General features: G+C 50.3%; 3 protein-coding genes across 7 annotated transcripts in view; 1 reads left to right on the forward strand and 2 right to left on the reverse strand.

The window, feature by feature from the left end:
- dlg4b (discs, large homolog 4b (Drosophila)) overlaps positions 1–3,464 on the reverse strand; it is a 27,499-nt gene extending 24,035 nt beyond the window's left edge. The window contains exons 1-2 of the mRNA XM_086196633.1: positions 3,423–3,464; positions 2,236–2,355 (exon numbers count right to left, since the gene is read on the reverse strand). Coding sequence (XP_086052759.1) covers positions 2,236–2,355; positions 3,423–3,462 — 160 coding nt within the window. The 5' untranslated portion in view covers positions 3,463–3,464. The remainder of the gene's footprint in view (positions 1–2,235; positions 2,356–3,422) is intronic.
- Positions 3,465–4,511: 1,047 nt separating this feature from the next.
- mepceb (methylphosphate capping enzyme b) lies at positions 4,512–11,010 on the forward strand. 3 transcript variants are annotated; one of them, XM_086196639.1, is made up of 8 exons: positions 4,512–5,263; positions 5,629–6,043; positions 6,273–6,541; positions 6,682–6,961; positions 9,223–9,853; positions 9,947–10,159; positions 10,248–10,356; positions 10,422–11,010. In XM_086196639.1, exons 2-8 carry the CDS (start codon positions 5,688–5,690, stop codon positions 10,472–10,474), a joined length of 1,911 nt encoding a protein of 636 aa, XP_086052765.1. In that variant the 5' UTR covers positions 4,512–5,263; positions 5,629–5,687; the 3' UTR covers positions 10,475–11,010. The 3 variants fall into 3 exon arrangements, with proteins under 3 accessions (XP_086052765.1, XP_086052763.1, XP_086052764.1); XM_086196637.1 differs by having other exon boundaries at positions 4,517–5,263; positions 6,676–6,961; positions 10,422–11,009; XM_086196638.1 differs by having other exon boundaries at positions 4,517–4,935; positions 6,676–6,961; positions 10,422–11,009.
- On the reverse strand, positions 11,004–19,654 carry LOC147238984 (uncharacterized). Of its 3 annotated transcripts, XM_086196636.1 has the most exons (5): positions 17,680–18,138; positions 17,141–17,224; positions 13,812–13,957; positions 13,337–13,739; positions 11,004–13,213 (listed from the first exon to the last, which is right to left on the reverse strand). In XM_086196636.1, the coding sequence occupies exons 2-5, from the start codon at positions 17,198–17,200 to the stop codon at positions 11,825–11,827; spliced, it is 1,998 nt and encodes a 665-aa protein (XP_086052762.1). In that variant the 5' UTR covers positions 17,201–17,224; positions 17,680–18,138; the 3' UTR covers positions 11,004–11,824. The 3 variants fall into 3 exon arrangements, with proteins under 3 accessions (XP_086052762.1, XP_086052761.1, XP_086052760.1); XM_086196635.1 differs by lacking the exon at positions 17,680–18,138 and adding an exon at positions 19,210–19,654 and having other exon boundaries at positions 11,004–13,739; XM_086196634.1 differs by having other exon boundaries at positions 11,004–13,739.
- Positions 19,655–19,705: the final 51 nt, after the last annotated feature.

Below are 19,705 nucleotides of genomic sequence, written 5' to 3' on the forward strand. Positions count from 1 at the left end.
ACCTAACCCTTCATCTAACCCTAACCCTAACCTTAACCCTTCCCCTAACCCTTCACCTAACCCTTCACCTAACCCTAAACCCTAACCTTAACCCTTCACCTAACCCTAACCCTTCAACTAACCCTAACCCTAACCTAACCCTTCACCCTTCACCTAACCCTTCACCTAACCCTAACCTAACCCTTCACCTAACCCTAACCCTAACCTTAACCCTTCACCTAACCCTAACCCTTCACCTAACCCTAACCCTTCAACTAAGCCTAACCCTAACCTAACCCTTCACCTAAGCCTAACCCTTCAACTAACCCTAACCCTTACCTAGCCCTTCACCTAACCCTAACCTAACCCTTCAACTAACCCTAACCGTTCACCTAACCCTAACCCTAACCGTTCACCTAACCCTAACCGTTCACCTAACCCTAACCTAACCCTTCATCTAACCCTAACCCTTCACCTAACCCTAACCCTTCACCTAACCCTAACCTTCACCTAAACCCTAACCTTAACCCTTCACCTAACCCTAACCCTTCACCTAACCCTAACCCTTCAACTAACCCTAACCCTTTAACTAACCCTAACCCTTCACCTAACCCTAACCCTTCAACTAACCCTAACCCTAACCTAACCCTAACCCTTCACCTAACCCTTCACCTCACCCTAACCCTTCACCTAACCCTAACCTAACCCTTCACCTAACCCTTCACCTAACCCTAACCCTAACCCTAACCTAATCCTAACCCTTCACCTAACCCTAACCCTTCACCTAACCCTAACCTAACCCTAACCCTTCACCTAACCCTTCACCTAACCCTAACCTTAACCCTTCACCTAACCCTTCACCTTAGCCTTCACCTAACCCTTCACCTAACCCTAACCCTTCAACTAACCCTAACCCTTCACATAACCCAACTAACTCTAACCCTTCAACTAACCCTAACCCTAACCTAACCCTTCACCTAACCCTAACCCTTCAACTAACCCTAACCCTAACCTAACCCTTCACCTAACCCTAACCCTTCACCTAACCCTAACCCTTCAACTAACCCTAACCCTTCACCTAACCCTAGCCCTTCAACTAACCCTAACCCTTCACATAACCCAACTAACCCTAACCCTTCACATAACCCACCTAACCCTTCAAATAACCCTAACCCTTCACCTAACCCACCTAACTCTGACCCACCTAACCCTTACCCTAACCCTTCACCTAACCCTAACCCTTCACCTAACCCTAACCTTAACCCTTCACCTAACCCTTCACCTAACCCTAACCCTTCACCTAACCCTAACCCTTCACCTAACCCTAACCCTAACCCTTCAACTAACCCTAACCCTTCAACTAACCCTAATCCTTCAACTAACCCTAACCCTTCACCTAACCCTAACCCTTCACCTAATCCTAACCCTTAACCTAACCCTTCACCTAAGCCTAACCCTTCAACTAACCCTAACATTAACCTAACCCTTCACCTAATCCTAACCCTTCACCTAACCCACCTAACCCTAACCTAACCCTACACCTAACCCTTCACCTAACCCACCTAACCCTTCACCTAAACCTAACCCTAAACCCTAACCTTAACCCTTCACCTAACCCTAACCCTTCAACTAACCCTAACCCTTCAACTAACCCTTACCCTAACCTAACCCTTCACCTAACCCTAACCCTTCAAATAACCCTAACCCTAACCCTTCACCTAACCCACCTAACCCTAACCCTTCGACTAACCCTAACCCTGACCTAACCCTTCACCTAACCCTAACCCTTCACCTAACCCTAACCCTTCAAATAACCCTAACCCTAACCCTTCACCTAACCCTAACCCAGAGGGACCAACACGGCCAGCGCTGTCAGGCTAGCTTTATTAGGCAGAGGTGAGTTTGGCTGCTAAAAGGGAGAACGAAGCTCGGTTTTTGAGAGCTCTCAGGTGTGTGTTTGACATTCCAGAGTGATTGACTCGCTGCAGGTAACTGCCACATCAAATGATACACTGCAGTTGTCATGGTGATAGTTTCTGTAATTACCATAGTGTTAGCCTTCTGGTTAGCTCCATAACATTAGCTTAGAGCTGTGACTGAGGCTTTGTGTTGTCGCTGGGATTATTCGGATGATGATGCTAACGTTGTTGGTCACGTTTCCCTTTTCAGGACTACACCTGTAAACTGGTCGTCCTGGAGGCTGGACGGTGCCAAATATTTGCGTGGTGTGAGTTTGGTGTGTATTGAGTGCGTTACCCAGCAGCGCTTGGAAAAGGTCACTCTGGAAGATGTTCAGCAGCTTCTCTGCACGACCTTTGACCCCGTCAGCTGCTCCGGCCTGGCAGGCCTCCATCACCTGCAGCGCTCGCTGCGTATCTGAGGAGAGGCGGCATCTGATCAGGACAGACTGTGGTGGCCTTCTGCTCACATGACAACACATTCTTTTTTTTATTAAATTTTCTAAAGGTTGGGTTTCATTTTTGCTACTTTTTAATTCACTTGTCTTCATGAAGTTAATGATGCACTGGACATGAACGCTGAGGGGCCGTCAGGAGGCTCAATCAGTTCCTCATGTCTGCAGTGACGCAGCAACATCATCGTCACCTCCGTTCTTCCTCTTGTGTCTCTGTTCCTGCTCTCCGCCGTCTTCTGAGGGAAGAGATGCAGCTCCACAGCAGCTACATGCTAAGCTACACTCACCGTTGAGTTGCTAACTGCGTCTTAAAGCTGATGAGCAGTTTCTCCTCAGACTTCTCCCTGAAATTAGCTGAAAACCACGTGATGCTGGAGCAGCCAAATCTAGTCAAGTCAGCGTGCTTGTTTCAAAACAAAAGTAAAAAAACAAGCCACAACACCAAGACAGCGAACGAATGTTTCAGGACAGCTTAGCTGTTATGAGCCGTTAGCCTCCATTAGCTTCAAGCTAAATATACGTGGCTGGATTTTTCTGCATTTTCTGCACCTTAAGGGATTTTAGTTTTAACTAAAATATTCCAGTCCGTCCATTGGAAAATTCTCAGGAAACACTTTGAATTTTCCCTCCAAAATGTTTGTAATTTGTCCACAAAAGTAAATTTCTAATATTTCTGCAAGTGTTGGATGCTGGATGAGATTTCTTGTGTTTCAAGGCTTGTGAAAGGTGTGTGAAGGAAAAAAAAAAAAGTTGCAGAGGCGAGGAGTCACTGCTGATATCACGATATCCTGTCGCTCCCGGCAACAAAATCAGTGGTAACAATATCAGAATGGGTCACATGACACAGGATCACTGCCACACGCACAGCTGAGAGGTCAGACAGAACAAATATGACTGGAGGAACCAACCAAGAGAGGAAGGGAGAACAATCTTAAGGTCCGGTCAAGACCACACACACACACACACACACACACACACACACACACACACACATGATGTTAATAGTTATAAACGTGTAGAAGTGTGTCACCTTCTCTCTTCAGCGGCATCGCGTCTCTATGATCCAACATAAATCCTCTTTAGGGATTTTAAAGACACAAGTTGCATTCTGGGCAATGAAGTTCTAATCCCTCCTGCCCCCTCCCACTTCCTGGGATCAGGTCACAGCAATGGATGCTGCTATTTGACTGACAGCTCAACCAATACAAACAAAGCTTTAATTGTCATTAAATCCCTGAGAGTCAGCAATGAGGGGATACAGACTCATAAACAATGAGCGATTCTTGACATTCATCTGCAGTACACAACACATTATTTATGTAAATATTTACATACAATACAGGGGGGCTGTTGTTTATATTTGTAGAATTTCCAACTTTTTTCATTGCCTTTGCCAAAAACAGGAAACTCAAGACAATCACAAATGGGGGGGGGGGGTAGAAGATGAAAGAATTGTTTTAATTTACAAAATAATGCATTTTAATTTACAAAATGATGCATTTTAATTTACAAAATGATGCATTTGGATGCGAAGATATTTGGTTTGCGTTCATTTGTCAATTCGGTCCAAGGGTCTGGTAAATCGGAGTTTGATGACTTTCCTGTTTCGCTCCTCTCAGATTCCTGTCTCGTTTTGTTCTGTCTCTTTTATTCAGATGCTCTTCTAGTGAGCAGCTGAATGTCCTACTTTTTTTGTTTATTTTGTCCTAAAAAACAGAGCACCAACATTTTCTCTCCCAGTCGGTTTATGACATCAAGTTTGGTTGAATGAGTGTACGCAAGTGGCGAGTTTTCTTCGTAAAAGTGACGTCAGCAGTGAAACACAAACACTATATTGTTTTTCACACCCTGAGTTGAGACTGTCAGGCCCTTCATCCTTCCTCTTTCCGCGAACATCTGGATTGGTATCTCTGACATTCAGACGCACATTTTGTTTCAAGTAACTCGTCCGAACACAGCGGTTTGACACGTCACAGGCGCTTGAAGGCTGATTCCAACCCCTGAGGGGATTATTACCTGTGAGACCGCTGCCAGGGCAAAGAAAACCAGTGTGCACTAGCAGTGACGCTGTGAGGGTAATCTTCAAACCGCTCGGTTCATTTTTTGCTGTTGTCCGTTATGTTCGGTTTTCCGCTGAGTGCTGGCCGTCAAACCGCGAATTTCACCGTCAAACATTCGTTTCGCTCATCTTTTTACTCAGGCGCCGCTCGAGGCGCCTCTCCCACTTCGAGGACTCTCGTCCTCTGTCGGGGCTCGTAGCCACCTGATTGCACCCATCTTGGGAAGGCGGGAACTCAACTTGGTCCGCGATTGGCGGGCACACTCGTCGCTCACGCGTATCGGCGTGGCCTCGCTGCTGGCGTATAAATTCGTGGTCTTCGGCGCTTTCACAGAGAGACGAAGGCTGCAGCAGCTAGCAGTGGCTAATATGTGTGCTAATAGAGGTGGAGGCACGGCTACCCGCACACACGCACTGACACACGCGTGCACGCGCACCAAGAGCTCGGCGCGGGCTCGTTTTCACGCACAGAGCGAGTTTTCGGGTGTGTTTTTGTAGTTTTTAAGGGAGTGTGTTTGTTTTAGCTGCATGCTAGCAACTTCCTGCATGTTAGCTGGAGGTGGCCAGTCAGTAGCCAACTGTTTATCTGTTGCTTCTTTTGGATGGTTTGAATTATTCATGACGACACCCCGCGATTGGTGGACTCGGCGTCAGGGGCGGGGTTAGGAGGGCATTTCGTATGTTTGTGTGTTCTGGGATGTGGATACACATACACACACTAACAGATCTATTTATGCCACACACACACATTACTAAGGTGTGAGGCTCACACTGACAACTACACTCAGGAGGACAAAGACGTGCAGGACAGAGTGAGTATGACTGCGCTCTCGTGGGCTGGTCGCTGATCAGCCAGGATGCTCCTGAGTTAGTGGGTCACCTGGAGTGAGATTTTAATGACAGTTAAGTATTGCAGGATAATTAGTTGGTGTCACTTTAAAATGCTAATTTGTAAGGACACTATTTTACTGGCAATCGGTGAGGACGTCGTAGCAGGGCGTCTGCAAGTGTTTGATCAAAAGTTACAGTTTGCTCAGTTTTCTGGAACTAAGGGTGATTGGCAGGTCTGTTTACATCTTGAGCACATGTCAATCAGTCGGCGAATGTTTGACTGCTTGATGGTTTCTTCCTGTTTGGGACGTGTTTAATCTGGCTGGTGCCGCCTCTTGTCATTCAGATTAACCCCTCCCCTCTCTGTGGACCCCTGTGATTGGCTGCACCTCCTACCAGTGGAAGATGATCAGGATGTCATTGGACAAAGAGACTGCCCTCCCTCATGAGGTGCCCGCCTTCCCCACCCCTGTCAGCCTGTCAGAGCAGTCACAGCTTGCAAAGCCCCTCCCCTTCCGTCCAAAAAATGGCATCCAGCCACCCAGCAACAGTCAGACCCCGCTGACCGCCACCGTCCCCGCTCAGAGAATCGGTAAGAAGCGCTACTCTATGGGTGTCGCTTTCAAGGGGCCAGCGAAACGCCGTCGCCGTGCCAACAGTGACAGCCAATCAGAGCCTGTACTGCCAAGTCACTTCCTGTTGGGCGGAAACATCTTCGACCCTCTGAACCTGAACTCCTTGTTGGATGAAGATGTCAACAGGTGAGGTGAAGAGAAGCATCAGGGACAACTACCCCCCCCCCCCACAAGCATCCAGTTACGTGTCACTAATGTCCCAGACTTGCCAGTAACCCACCAGTGACGTACCAGTAACATTCCCACTACCAGCGAGTCAATATTTGTGTTTGCGATATGAGATGTCAGGAGATGGTATAAATGGTCGTAGACATTGTGATGTCACCATGGCAGTCAATGTACCTCTCGTCCTCAGGACAACCAATCAGGAGACACCGCAGAGTTCACCCCTGCCATCACGAGGTGGAGACCCTGTCGAGATTCTGGTTCCACGTGACATTACTGACCCGCTGAACCTGAAGGGAGATGGGGGAGATGGAGGACAGACAGGAGGGGTCCTGTTGTCCCCCCTGAAGTCCAGAAGGAGACACAGGAACAGACAGCATGGAGGAACAGGAGGAGGCAGCGGCAGGGAGAAGGAGGCGGTACCTGCACGATTGTTTCCCTCCGCAGCTGGACTGACAGGTGAGGCGTCTGCTCATAACTCATCAATGAAATGCTAATACCTGCTAATGCGTGACAAACACTAGCGTTGTTATCATGTTGCTAATGAGAAGCATTTAACAGCTGTTGATGCGACAGTCATGAGCCCTTTGTAGTTCCAGCCTCATCCAGAGAGGGCAGCGTTCCTGTTTCTCCTCTGCCTTGTGAACTCAACACGGCGATCACCTGTCGAGACGATCTGGCACCGCCCCCCATCCTCCCCAGGAGACACACCCATCCTCCGCCAGGCCACACCCGTAAGTCTTGCAATCACAATGACGGGCGGCAACGAAGACGGCGGCGCGCCGCCTCAACCAGGTCTACAGATGGAACCGTCACGGGAATGGTAGTGCAGCCAACCAGATTCCATACACCGGTGATGGGAGGGGCTAGAGCCAACAGGTGAGTGTGAAGGTGTTTTCAAACTAAAGCGTACAACATTTGCGCCGAGTGATCACGGGAATAATCTTTCACAAATGTGACAGGAGGGAGGGGGAGGGGCTTGTCTCGGAGACACCAATTCTCGCTCATCACTGGCATCTCAGTCCATAGTCAGGGTTCACTTCACCAGAGTTCAGGTCCTCTCAGCCTCCTGTGGGTCTCCAAATCCCTCCATCTCTCCGCCTCCCCCCTCGTAGAGCAGGGTGGAACCTCCCTCCTAGTAGAGCAGGTGTAGAACCTCCCTCCTAGTAGAGCAGGGTGGAACCTCCCTCCTAGTAGAGCAGGGTGGAACCTCCCTCCTAGTAGAGCAGGTGTAGAACCTCCCTCTAGTAGAGCAGGGTGGAACCTCCCTCCTAGTAGAGCAGGTGTAGAACCTCCCTCTAGTAGAGCAGGTGTAGAACCTCCCTCCTAGTAGAGCAGGTGTAGAACCTCCCTCCTAGTAGAGCAGGTGTAGAACCTCCCTCCTAGTAGAGCAGGTGTAGAACCTCCCTCCTAGTAGAGCAGGTGTAGAACCTCCCTCCTAGTAGAGCAGGTGTAGAACCAACCTCCCTCCCAGTGTAGAACCAACCTCCCTCCCAGTGTAGAACCAACCTCCCTCCTCGTGGAGCAGGTGCGGAACCTCCCTGCTAGTGGAGCAGGTGGAGATCCTCCCTCCTAGTGGAGCAGGTGGAGATCCTCCCTCCTAGTGGAGCAGGTGTAGAACCTCCCTCCTAGTAGAGCAGGTGTAGAACCTCCCTCCTAGTCGAGCAGGTGTAGAACCTCCCTCCTCGTAGAGCAGGTGTAGAACCTCCCTCCTCGTAGAGCAGGTGAAGAACCTCCCTCCTAGTAGAGCAGGTGTCGAACTATCCTCCTCATAGAGCAGGTGTAGAACCTCCCTCCTAGTAGAGCAGGTGTAGAACCTCCCTCCTCGTAGAGTAGGTGTAGAACCGTCCTCCTAGTAGAGCAGGTGTAGAACCGTCCTCCTAGTAGAGCAGGTGTAGAACCTCCCTCCTAGTAGAGCAGGTGTAGAACCTCCCACCTAGAGGAGCAGGTGTAGAACCTCCCTCCTAGTAGAGCAGGTGAAGAACCTCCCTCCTAGTAGAGCAGGTGTAGAACCTCCCTCCTCGTAGAGTAGGTGTAGAACCGTCCTCCTAGTAGAGCAGGTGTAGAACCTCCCTCCTAGTAGAGCAGGTGTAGAACCTCCCTCCTAGTAGAGCAGGTGTAGAACCTCCCACCTAGAGGAGCAGGTGTAGAACCTCCCTCCTAGTAGAGCAGGTGTAGAACCTCCCTCCTAGTAGAGCAGGTGTAGAACCTCCCTCCTCGTAGAGTAGGTGTAGAACCGTCCTCCTAGTAGAGCAGGTGTAGAACCTCCCTCCTCGTAGAGCAGGTGTAGAACCTCCCTCCTCGTAGAGTAGGTGTAGAACCGTCCTCCTAGTAGAGCAGGTGTAGAACCTCCCTCCTCGTAGAGCAGGTGTAGAACCGTCCTCCTAGTAGAGCAGGCTAGAACCTCCCTCCTCATAGAGCAGGTGTAGAACCTCCCTCCTCATAGAGCAGGTGTAGAACCGTCCTCCTAGTAGAGCAGGGTAGAACCTCCCTCCTCGTAGAGTAGGTGTAGAACCGTCCTCCTAGTAGAGCAGGCTAGAACCTCCCTCCTCATAGAGCAGGTGTAGAACCTCCCTCCTTCTATGAACCAGCACGTCTGAGACAGCAGAGATGAAAACCTTCCTTTACCAGCAGGAAGGTGGAACAGATCCAGGATCAGTGGGGACGGACGTCTGCTTTGACCTGCTGGAGGGAGAGAGAGAGACAGAGGACAGGGACAGAGACAAAGATGGAGGAGAGACAGAAGAGAGAGGGACATAGAGAGAGAGAGAAAGGAGGGTGGAAGAGATGGAGGACAGAAGTCGTAGAAGACAGAGACATTGTGCCTGCTGGAGCAGCTGTCAGGCTCCTGCCTCAGTGCTGATGGAGTCGCCCTCTGTTGGGCCGCAGCAGGAAGTGGCGTGCTCACTCAGTGAGTTATCAGCATTGCGCCAGTTGATGTTTGTCCCCGCCTCCGAGCGCTCAGAGCTGATTGGCTGCTGTGAGGGGAAGTTGAAGATTGTATCTTGCGTGACGGCGGATGGCAGCGTTTCAGGTCCCCTCTGACTCGGCCTGTCACGCCACAAAAGCGGCTCCCGTTTGGTGTGAACCTTTACCCTGTCGTCTGATTACATGCCTGGTCACATGACCTCTCACTGCAGGTGTGGAGGACCTCAGCATGGCGCTCAGCCTTCTGAGAAGAAGAAGGACAAGCACCGCTACCAGTTTGGCAACCATAGCCGTTACTATGGCTACCACGGCCCATATGGCAATGGGTGGGAGGGACGTGTTGGCCTTGAGGAGGATCCGCGGCTCCGCCTACTGGACGAAAACTGGTTCCGGGACAAGAAAGTGCTGGATTTGGGCTGCAGTGCTGGTCACATGACACTGGCTGTTGCTCGCAGGTTTAACCCCACCCACATCCTAGGGGTAGAGTTAGACCAGAAACTGGTGCATGCTGCCAAGCAGAACATCAGGCACTTCCTGTCACATGACCTGGTGGAGGAAGAGAGGAGGAGACACTCACTGCTAGTCTCCTCTTCAAGGGAGGCGAGAGGAGAGAAGGAAGAGAAGATGGAAGAGGCCAATCAAGAGGAGGAGGAGGAGGAGGAGAGAAAGCAGGGGGCGAAGAAGAATGAGGAACCCATGGAGGAGGCGCTCCAGCAGGCTGTGCGTCTCCTGTCCTTCCCCCTGTCGTTGCGGGTGAGTCGGGGTCCCCTCTCTGCTCCTCCTCTCCTCCTCGCTGCTCCTCCGACCTCCCGCAGATTCCCCAACAACGTCACCTTCATTCAGGTGAGTCTGCCGACCAATCAGAGGACGAGTAGCTCTGAAGCGTCTGTCATGCGAGTAAAATCTGTGACATCAGCACTGTGACTCCTCCCACAGGGCGACTACGTGTCAGAGAAGGAGACGTGGACAGGGCAGGGTTACTATGATGTCATTATGTGTCTGGGCGTGACCAAGTGGGTGCATCTGCAGGCTGGTGACGTAGGCGTGGCCAGGTTGTTCAGGCGAGCCTATCAGAGCTTGCTGCCAGGCGGCTTGTTCATCCTGGAGCCGCAACCGTGGCGACGCTACAGCCACAGCAAGAGAGCCTCGGTAACGCACAACCTGTGGAACCTTTGTGCAGAGTAAGATCTGATTACATCATTTGTCTGTGCTAATGTTGTTGTTTTCTGTTGCCTAGGGAACAACGTACCGTAACTACAGGAGTGTGAGTCTGAGACCAGAACAGTTCACCAGCTTCCTGACGGACAGCGTGGGCTTCACCTCCTACAGACTCCTCAAACACTCAGGTACACACACACACACACACACACACAGAGGATAAAAGTGGCTCTGACCTCAGGTGTGATTCCAGGTGACCAGCGGCCCATCTACCTGTTCCACAAAGGCCCCGCCCAGAGAAAGTGAGGTTGCTGGGGCCAGATGTGGTGTGTCACAGAGAGAGTCATCCTGTCATTTTGCTGTTTCCATGACAACAACTACAGCCCGTAGCAGAGGTTGACACACACCTGGGTTGCAGCTAATTGACTGGTTTAATGATAGCACGTCAGACAGGAAGTGACCCGCATGTCGGACAGGACTTGTTCCCCTGCGTGACTCTTACGTTCAAAACAAAGAAACTGAAAGTGTGGCCCTGTCAAAGGTCAAAGGTGACTCTTTAAAGAAAGTGAAGCGTAGTTATCGTTTTGGGTGTAAAAATGGCAGCAAGCTGGATCTCACTGACAGACGCATCCTGTTTCCTGAGGCGCCTTCACAATAAAAGCCCGGGGAGGCAGCATCCGGAAGTGTGATATTAGCATTGGCAGGGAGCCAATTCAGCTGCATTGTTCTTGTGTTTCATACAGAAAGATTTGTTGTGTGTTGAAATGTTTGTTACTTTTAAACACAACCGTTTGATGAAATAAAACCTTGAAATAATCCGTTCACAACTGCATGTCAAACAAAGTTTATTGAAAGATCAGACACTCAACACTGCTGAGGAGGGACAACAAGCCGCGTGGGTGGAGTCGCTCCCAGGAGGACTTCAAACATGGAGGCCAACTCTTGGGATCAGGAAGTACGTTGAACTTCTACTTCCTGTCACCTGAACTGCTGTTCAAGTTAAGCCAGCGACAATTTTGCCTCAAATCTCTGAAATCCAAAGATGGCGGCCTCAACTCTGGAGAAAAGCCTTCAATGTTTTGGGGATTCTTGAAAAGTCGAGAAAGAACGATTGCATGGCGCCGTCTGGCTGGACCCAAACACTGGCGTCGGAAGGCCGCCGTCACTGGCTCGCTGCCTCCGGCTGGGGCGCCAACTGAATTTGCAGAAGCCGTTCGAAAGTGAGGAGGTTCCCAACAGGAAGTGATGCAGGACGGAAGGTTGCGAGGCATCGCGAACATGGAAGGTGCGTCTGGGGAGGTGAGATGAAGACAAGTACCTCAAAAAGATCGAGAGCCACGCCGAGAAACCTGCAGCTTCACTGCAAAAGAGGGGCGGAGTTTAGCTGAGCCATGGAACAAGAAACTGAAGGGGAATTCAAAGGGAACGTTTGTTGTCGTTGGTTCGAAGTCTCACACAGAACCCAGATGTAGGAAGTCCAGGGCTCTGCTCCACTGCTGCGCTCAGGTGTGAACGTGGATGTCAGACGCTGGTGGCCTCACTCGCCAGCTGAGGTCACGAGTGGCGTCGGCGGGATTGTGCTTCATTAACCTGATTTATTTTACTGATGGTGATGGAGAGTTGGTGATTTGTGATCAGACCTCCTGACAGACTCGACTAATTGGTCTCCTCGCTGCTACTGGGATGACCCGCTATGCTAACCGTTGTCTGCTTCCTGGTCACGGCGCGACTGGCCACCTGCTGTTGGCGCTTGTGGTTTGCATCGTACCACCTGCTCAAGAAGTCCCTGAGTGGGTTCGCAGGCAAGTTCAGACGGAGGTGATCGTGTGCTGGCATCTTATTTTGAGGATGTTGCGCCGCGAATGCTCCCCTGGCTTGATGGTGAGATGACACAACTGCCTCCTTGGATACAGTTTCCCTGGCAACGAGTTGGTTGCTGTAGGAGTGACTGATAGGACCGAGGAAGCCGAATCGATAAGGTTTTCTCCGAGGAGGAGGAGGAGGCCCCCTCATGTTTTCCCCTCGGCTAACATGCTGATGTGGTCTTGGACTGTCGGAGTCGGCGCTCACGTCGGCCCCTGCCTGCTCTGTTCCTGCATTAGCCATAGCATCAAGGCTAGCTCCAGAGTCTGGAGGGTTTGTGTTGTAGTCGGCAGTGGCGCTTGGTTTGACGTTGGCACAGGCGGTCTTAGCTTCAGAGCTAGCACTGTCACATTCTTCAAAACTCAACTCACTGTCAGTTTCTGTGTTAGCATCAGTGCTAACGCCATTGCTAACATGCAGACTGGTGAAAGCGCTAGGATCTGCTTCAACGCTGTGGTGGTTCAAGTCAGACGGCGTGCGCGTACCTACTCCTGCATCGGTGTTCCTTACAGCACCACCAGGGTTAGCATCCCAGCTAGCCTCAGAGTTGCTACCTATGCTACATGTGTTTGTGTTGAGGTTGACAGTGCAGTTTGCTTCTCCACTAGCATCAGAGTTAGCATCTGTAGTTGGTGATTCGTCACTACTGGAGCTGAGTACTGAACCAGAACCACTGGCCTCTGGTGGACCAGCAGATTCCTGACTCTCCTCTGAGCTGTCAGAGTTTAAACTTACATCCACCTGTGAGAAGGACCCGGTGGCCTCCTGGGACCCGGTGGCCTCCTGGCACCCGGTGGCCTCCTGGCACCCGGTACCATCGGAGACACGCGTTGCATCCTTATCTGGAGCGGCCAGATTTAAACCAGCACCAGTTCTGAGTGTGGTGGCATCTTTGGCCTCTTCACTGTCTTGGTCAGGATTTATCACGTCAGACATGGAGCTGGTAGTGGGACCAGTAATCAGCTGCGTGGAATCTGTAGAACCAGCTTCGTGTTGGACCCTGGGCCTCGTGGCCTCTGGACTCTCCTCACTCTCAGAATCTGGACCTGTCTCATGCGAGGGATTGGACCGAGCTGCGCCAGTGCTAACAGAGTCTGGTCTCTCATCGCTTTCAGCAGAATTTGAAACGAAGCCCACCTGACTGCCAGTGACAGGAAGTGAGCCCGTCGTCGTCCTCTCCTCCTGCCGGATACCAGAAAACAGATTTACAACTGCCTGGATGGTCTGGAACACGCCCTGAAGCCCTGAGCCCAGCCTGAGCTCCACGCTCCTGCTGTGGCTCTTTTTCTCTGCGCTTGAACTCACCACTTTCTGTAATGCTGTATCGGGGTCAAACGCCCCCTGCTGGCTGCTGGAATACAAACGCCAAGCGCCGCCCTGCAGGTTTGGTGTCGGTTCAGTGACCTCTGAAGATGACGAGTTGCTTAAGTCATCAGAAACATCAGGCTTTTGGTTTACATGCGGCCAAGCGGAGGAGTTGTTAAAATCATCAGAGTCATCAGAGAGAGGCTCATGGTTGTTGTTCCCATCAGGCATGGTGTTGCCATGGTCATCGTCCTCCTCATCAGAACCAGCCAGCACGGGTTGGTCCCCCATCATTTCCTCTGATGACGCATACTCGTCTCCGATGACACGGCCGCTGTGGTCTCCAGCCACTGGGTGACTGCTGATGTCATGGCTCTCACTGCTGGAGCGGCTGTCGTGGGATCTACCACCAGATGAAAACAATGAGCCCAGAGAAGACGGCGTGAAAGTGGAGGAGGCGCTGTGACGTGCTTACCTTGCTCCCATCGCGCTCCCGCCCTCCTCCTCAGTGCCCATGAAGACGGTGAAGCTCAGGGCCTCGCTTGTTTTCGTGTCCTTGACTTTGATGATCACATGGGGCGGGGCATCAGCTCCTTTGGGCGGGGCCGCTAACACAGGCAGCTGGAAACAGAAATGACAATATAAATCTCAGATGAGGGGCGGCACGACCCTCAACAGGATAAGAGAACACGGATGATGGATGGATGGATGGATGAATGGAGGATGGATGAATGATGGATGGATAATGGATGGATGGATGAATGATTGATGGATGATGGTTGGATGAATGGAAGGATGGATGGATGAATGAATGGAGGATGGATGATGGTTGGATGAATGGACGGATGATGGTTGGATGAATGGACGGATGATGGTTGGATGAATGGACGGATGGATGGATGAATGGAGGATGGATGGATGAATGAATTGAGGATGGATGATGGTTGGATGAATGGACGGATGGATGGATGAATGAATGGAGGATGGATGATGGTTGGATGAATGGACGGATGGATGGATGAATGAATGGAGGATGGATGATGGTTGGATGAATGGACGGATGATGGTTGGATGAATGGACGAATGGATGGATGAATGGATGGATGAATGAATGGAGGATGGATGATGGTTGGATGAATGGACGGATGGATGGATGAATGAATGGAGGATGGATGATGGTTGGATGAATGGACGGATGGATGAATGAATGGAGGATGGATGATGGTTGGATGAATGGACGGATGATGGTTGGATGAATGGACGAATGGATGGATGAATGGATGGATGAATGAATGGAGGATGGATGATGGTTGGATGAATGGACGGATGGATGGATGAATGAATGGAGGATGGATGATGGTTGGATGAATGGACGGATGGATGAATGAATGGAGGATGGATGATGGTTGGATGAATGGACGGATGATGGTTGGATGAATGGACGGATGGATGGATGAATGCAGGATGGATGGATGAATGAATGGAGGATGGATGATGTTTGGATGAATGGACGGATGATGGTTGGATGAATGGACGGATGATGGTTGGATGGATGGATGAATGAATGGAGGATGGATGATGGTTGGATGGATGAATGGAGGATGGATGGATGAATGAATGGAGGATGGATGGATGAATGAATGGACAGATGATGGTTGGATGGATGGTTGGATGAATGGAGGATGATGGTTTGATGGATGGATGAATGGACGGATGATGGTTGGATGGATGGACGGATGATGGTTGGATGAATGGACGGATGATGGTTGGATGGATGGACGGATGATGGTTGGATGGATGGATGAATGAATGGAGGATGGATGGTTGGATGAATGGACGGATGGATGGATGAATGAATGGAGGATGGATGGATGAATGAATGGAGGATGGATGGATGAATGAATGGAGGATGGATGGATGAATGAATGGACGGATGATGGTTGGATGGATGAATGGAGGATGAATGGACGGATGATGGTTGGATGGATGGACGGATGATGGTTGGATGGATGGATGGATGATGGTTGGATGGATGGATGGATGAATGGAGGATGAATGGACGGATGATGGTTGGATGGATGGACGGATGATCGTTGGATGGATGGACGGATGATGGTTGGATGGATGGATGGATGATGGTTGGATGGATGGATGGATGAATGGAGGATGAATGGACGGATGATGGTTGGATAAATGGACAGATGATGGTTGGATGAATGGACGGATGATGGTTGGATGGATGGATGGATGATGGTTGGATGGATGGATGGATGAATGGATGGATGATGGTTGGATGGATGGATGGATGGATGAATGGAGGATGAATGGATGGATGATGGTTGGATGGATGGACGGATGATGGTTGGATGGATGGACGGATGATGGTTGGATGGATGGACGGATGATGGTTGGATGAATGGACGGATGATGGTTGGATGGATGGACGGATGATGGTTGGATCTCAGACGAGTCGACGTCAGCACGTTGATCTTGCAGTTGGATGGTTTTCACTTTAGGGGTTCCCCACAGTGAAATGTTCTCCTGGTGGATCCTCGTGAAAGGATGAGCCAGATGTTGAGTCACATGACAGCAGAGACACCTTCTTCCCTGTCACACCTTCATTTCCCTCTGTAGGCGCAAACGTGTGTCACCAGCAGCACGTCTTCAGGATCTAGCGAGCCTCATCACGAACAGCGGCGCTTCCTTTGTGACATCAGCAATAGCGTCAACGCTAGCGCCAAGATCAGGAGGGTTTGTTCTGCAGCCCCCCCCCCACCCACCCAGGGGGCGCCGGGATGAAGTCATCACAAGTTACATTGTGTGTCCTAACTTGAGTTGAGTGTTCATATCTGTAACCATGGCAGCAAAGGCCAGTGCACATGGAGGACGGGGGGCAGGTGGATGTGAGGGCTCGCGAGGGTCTGAGCTGCACGCTGGGACGTTGACAGTTCATCCCTCAGGCAAACGATCCAACTTTTAGCTTTCAGTTCCTTTTTGGGACGAAAGGCTCCGGTTCTGTTGGAGCTTCACGTTCATGACCTGATCTGAAGGCTGAGGAAGTCTCTTCTGGTTCTTAGGGCTGTTGGTTTGCAGCGTGAAAGTGAACCTCGAGGTCCCGGAGATCAGCCACAAACTGAACTCTGAATGACACGAAGGAAGCAGGAGATGTAGTTGGTCATGTGACTCCACCGGACCAGACTGGGAGCATGAAGCTGGATGTCATGTGACACTGACGGCGTTTGAATCTCCGCCATCAAACTGCACAGTGCGTCTGTCTATGTTTGCCCAGTGTGGTTCCTGGCAGCATACATGGTGCTTTCAATGACCTCACAAATTTAGATCAGACGACCGGAAGCACACACACACACACACACACACACACACACACACACACTTGTAGCAAGTTGTGTACCACACAAAAATATGACAATGGGACAGGAGTTTTCCTGCTCAACCACATCTGTCCACATAATTTGACCTCCATCTTTGCTCTGCTGTCTTTTTCAATGTTTCCTGTTGTTTGTGAACCAAAAAGATGTCTTTCAGCACCTGAAGACGTCGTCGTCTCACTTTGATTAAACACCGAAGCAATGAACAGCCCAGTAAATGACACAAAATGAAATACATTTTAAAAAGTCGAGGGGTTGACTTGCAGCTCCTTGCTCATGCTGGCCTGCTAATGGCTGCTAATCTTTTGAACGCGTCCTTTTCATGCTCCCTGATGGCACCTTGTCTTCCAGCTGTTTCAGTAACCTGATTTAAAATCAGATGCAGATGTAAAAGAGTGGTGTCAGCGTTTCTTACCGGCGCTGAAGAAGCCAAACCCAGCAGCAAGCAGCTGAGCAGGAGCGCAGGAAGCAGCATCACTCCAGGTGTTTCCAGGTGTTTCTGTGGATGTGAGACAACTGATAACCAACTGACACAAACGAGCAGTAAACTAAGGATGGAGCCGTCATGTTGTTGTCACATCATCAGGAGTGTAACGTTCATCCCGGCTGTCGTAGAAAACCTCCGACGTGTTAGAAATCAGCGCTGCTGATGCATGGATGAGAGTTAATAAAGTTATTCAAATTTGTCCCTCCAGCAGGGGACAGGACCAACAGTTTGACCCATCAAAGGAGCACAAGGGCACAATGAGGAGTACATTTGCCTCCCCGAGAGAACAGACAAGAAAATCTGACACAGATCTGGGAATTCGATTTGAGCTTAGCTTAGCATAATGAATGTAAGTCTTTGGGATTGGTTAGCATGCTCCTCAGCCACTCCCAGTGTCTAATATCACAGCTCCTCTCTGGTCAGATGATGAGCTTGTTAATTAAACCCATGCCGACATTGGTTCTCACCTGGTGGGCGGGGCTAGAAGAAGATTAAAATCCTCAAATATTAAAAGATTGTGGGGGGGAAAAAAGCTTGACTAATCTGAAGTTCTGACCGAGCGAAAAGAGAAACCTCAGGGACACAAACCGTCTACATGTCTCTCTCTCTCTCTCTCTCTCATTCACCTTAAAGATCAGGCCACGCCCTCGTCGACATACACGCTCCGGCCGGAAAGGAGAGATATTTTAGGAGTTCCGCCCGGCAGCAGAAAAATGTTAATGTTTGGGTTTGTGTAGAAATGAGAGACTGAGTGTGTTTCTTACTCATGTGGTCATGTTGGGAGTACGATTACACACACACTCTCTCACACAGACACACACACTCACACACTCTCACACAGACACACACTCTCACACAGACACACACTCTCACACAGACACGTCTTTGGGAGGAGTCTGATTCACTCCTGAGCAAGTCAACCTCAACTGAACCCTCAAAGGCCTGAGCAGGAGCCCCAGGGAGGACCGACCAATGTCCTCGCTTTGTCTGAACGTCCTCACAGCAGTGATGAAACCTCTCGCTGGTCCACACGTCAGCAGCAAAGACAGACTCACGCCAAGTTACAGGACGACCACGTCACCACTGTGACATCATCAGGATGCGAGAAGTTGCCTATGAAATTTCTACTCACATACGCACAAGTTAGCTAGTTACTGTGGAGCTACGCTGCTTCATCCAGTTAGCTACTTCCTGTTAGCTGATTAAACTGCTTGCTGTCCAGTTAGCTAGTTACTGTGGAGCTACGCTGCTTCATCCAGTTAGCTACTTCCTGTTAGCTGATTAAACTGCTTGCTGTCCAGTTAGCTAGTTACTGTGGAGCTACGCTGCTTCATCCAGTTAGCTACTTCCTGTTAGCTGGTTAAACTGCTTGCTGTCCAGTTAGCTAGTTACTGTGGAGCTACGCTGCTTCATCCAGTTAGCTACTTCCTGTTAGCTGGTTAAACTGCTTGCTGTCCAGTTAGCTAGTTACTGTGGAGCTACGCTGCTTCATCCAGTTAGCTACTTCCTGTTAGCTGATTAAACTGCTTGCTGTCTAGTTAGCTAGTTACTGTGGAGCTACGCTGCTTCATCCAGTTAGCTACTTCCTGTTAGCTGGTTAAACTGCTTGCTGTCCAGTTAGCTAGTTACTGTGGAGCTACGCTGCTTCATCCAGTTAGCTACTTCCTGTTAGCTGGTTAAACTGCTTGCTGTCCAGTTAGCTAGTTACTGTGGAGCTACGCTGCTTCATCCAGTTAGCTACTTCCTGTTAGCTGATTAAACTGCTTGCTGTCTAGTTAGCTAGTTACTGTGGAGCTACGCTGCTTCATCCAGTTAGCTACTTCCTGTTAGCTGGTTAAATTGCTTGCTGTCCAGTTAGCTAGTTGAGCTACTTTATCACCAATGGGTTCTGATAAGAATAAGGAACCTTAAATAGTTTCAGCAGCATTTCAAGAGATTTATAAAATAAAACAGAGACAAATATTAACATTTATATTAGCCAATTAAAAAATATTTACATGAGGTTAGAAAAAGAAAAGGCGGCCCGGTGGGGTGGAGCAGTGGTCCTCACTGTGGCCCCCAGCAAGAAGGTTGAGGGTGGAGCAGTGGTCCTCACTGTGGCCCCCAGCAAGAAGGTTGAGGGTGGAGCAGTGGTCGTCACTGTGGCCCCCAGCAAGAAGGTTGTGGGTGGAGCAGTGGTCGTCACTGTGGCCCCCAGCAAGAAGGTTGGGGGTGGAGCCCCGGCTGCAGCACAGGGTCTTTCTGGGTGAGTCTCCATGTTCTCCCTGTTCCTGCTGGGTTCTCTCTGGTACTCCAGCTTCCTCCACAGTCCAAAGACATCAAGAGGGACCAGGTTAATCCAGACTCTAAATTGACCGTAGGCGTGGCTGGGAGAGCCAATGGTTGTCTGTCTCTATGTGTTGGCCCTGCCATGGACTGGTGACCTGTCCAGGGGGAACCCCGCCTCTCGCCTGAAGGCGGCTGCTCGTCTGCTGTTTTAAGGTGTGACCTCCA

Source organism: Aulostomus chinensis, chromosome 24 (assembly GCF_037954235.1).
Source record: "Aulostomus chinensis isolate RoL2024-O1b breed Wild chromosome 24, RoL_Achi_v1.0, whole genome shotgun sequence".
Classification (NCBI taxonomy): Eukaryota; Metazoa; Chordata; class Actinopteri; order Syngnathiformes; family Aulostomidae; genus Aulostomus; species Aulostomus chinensis.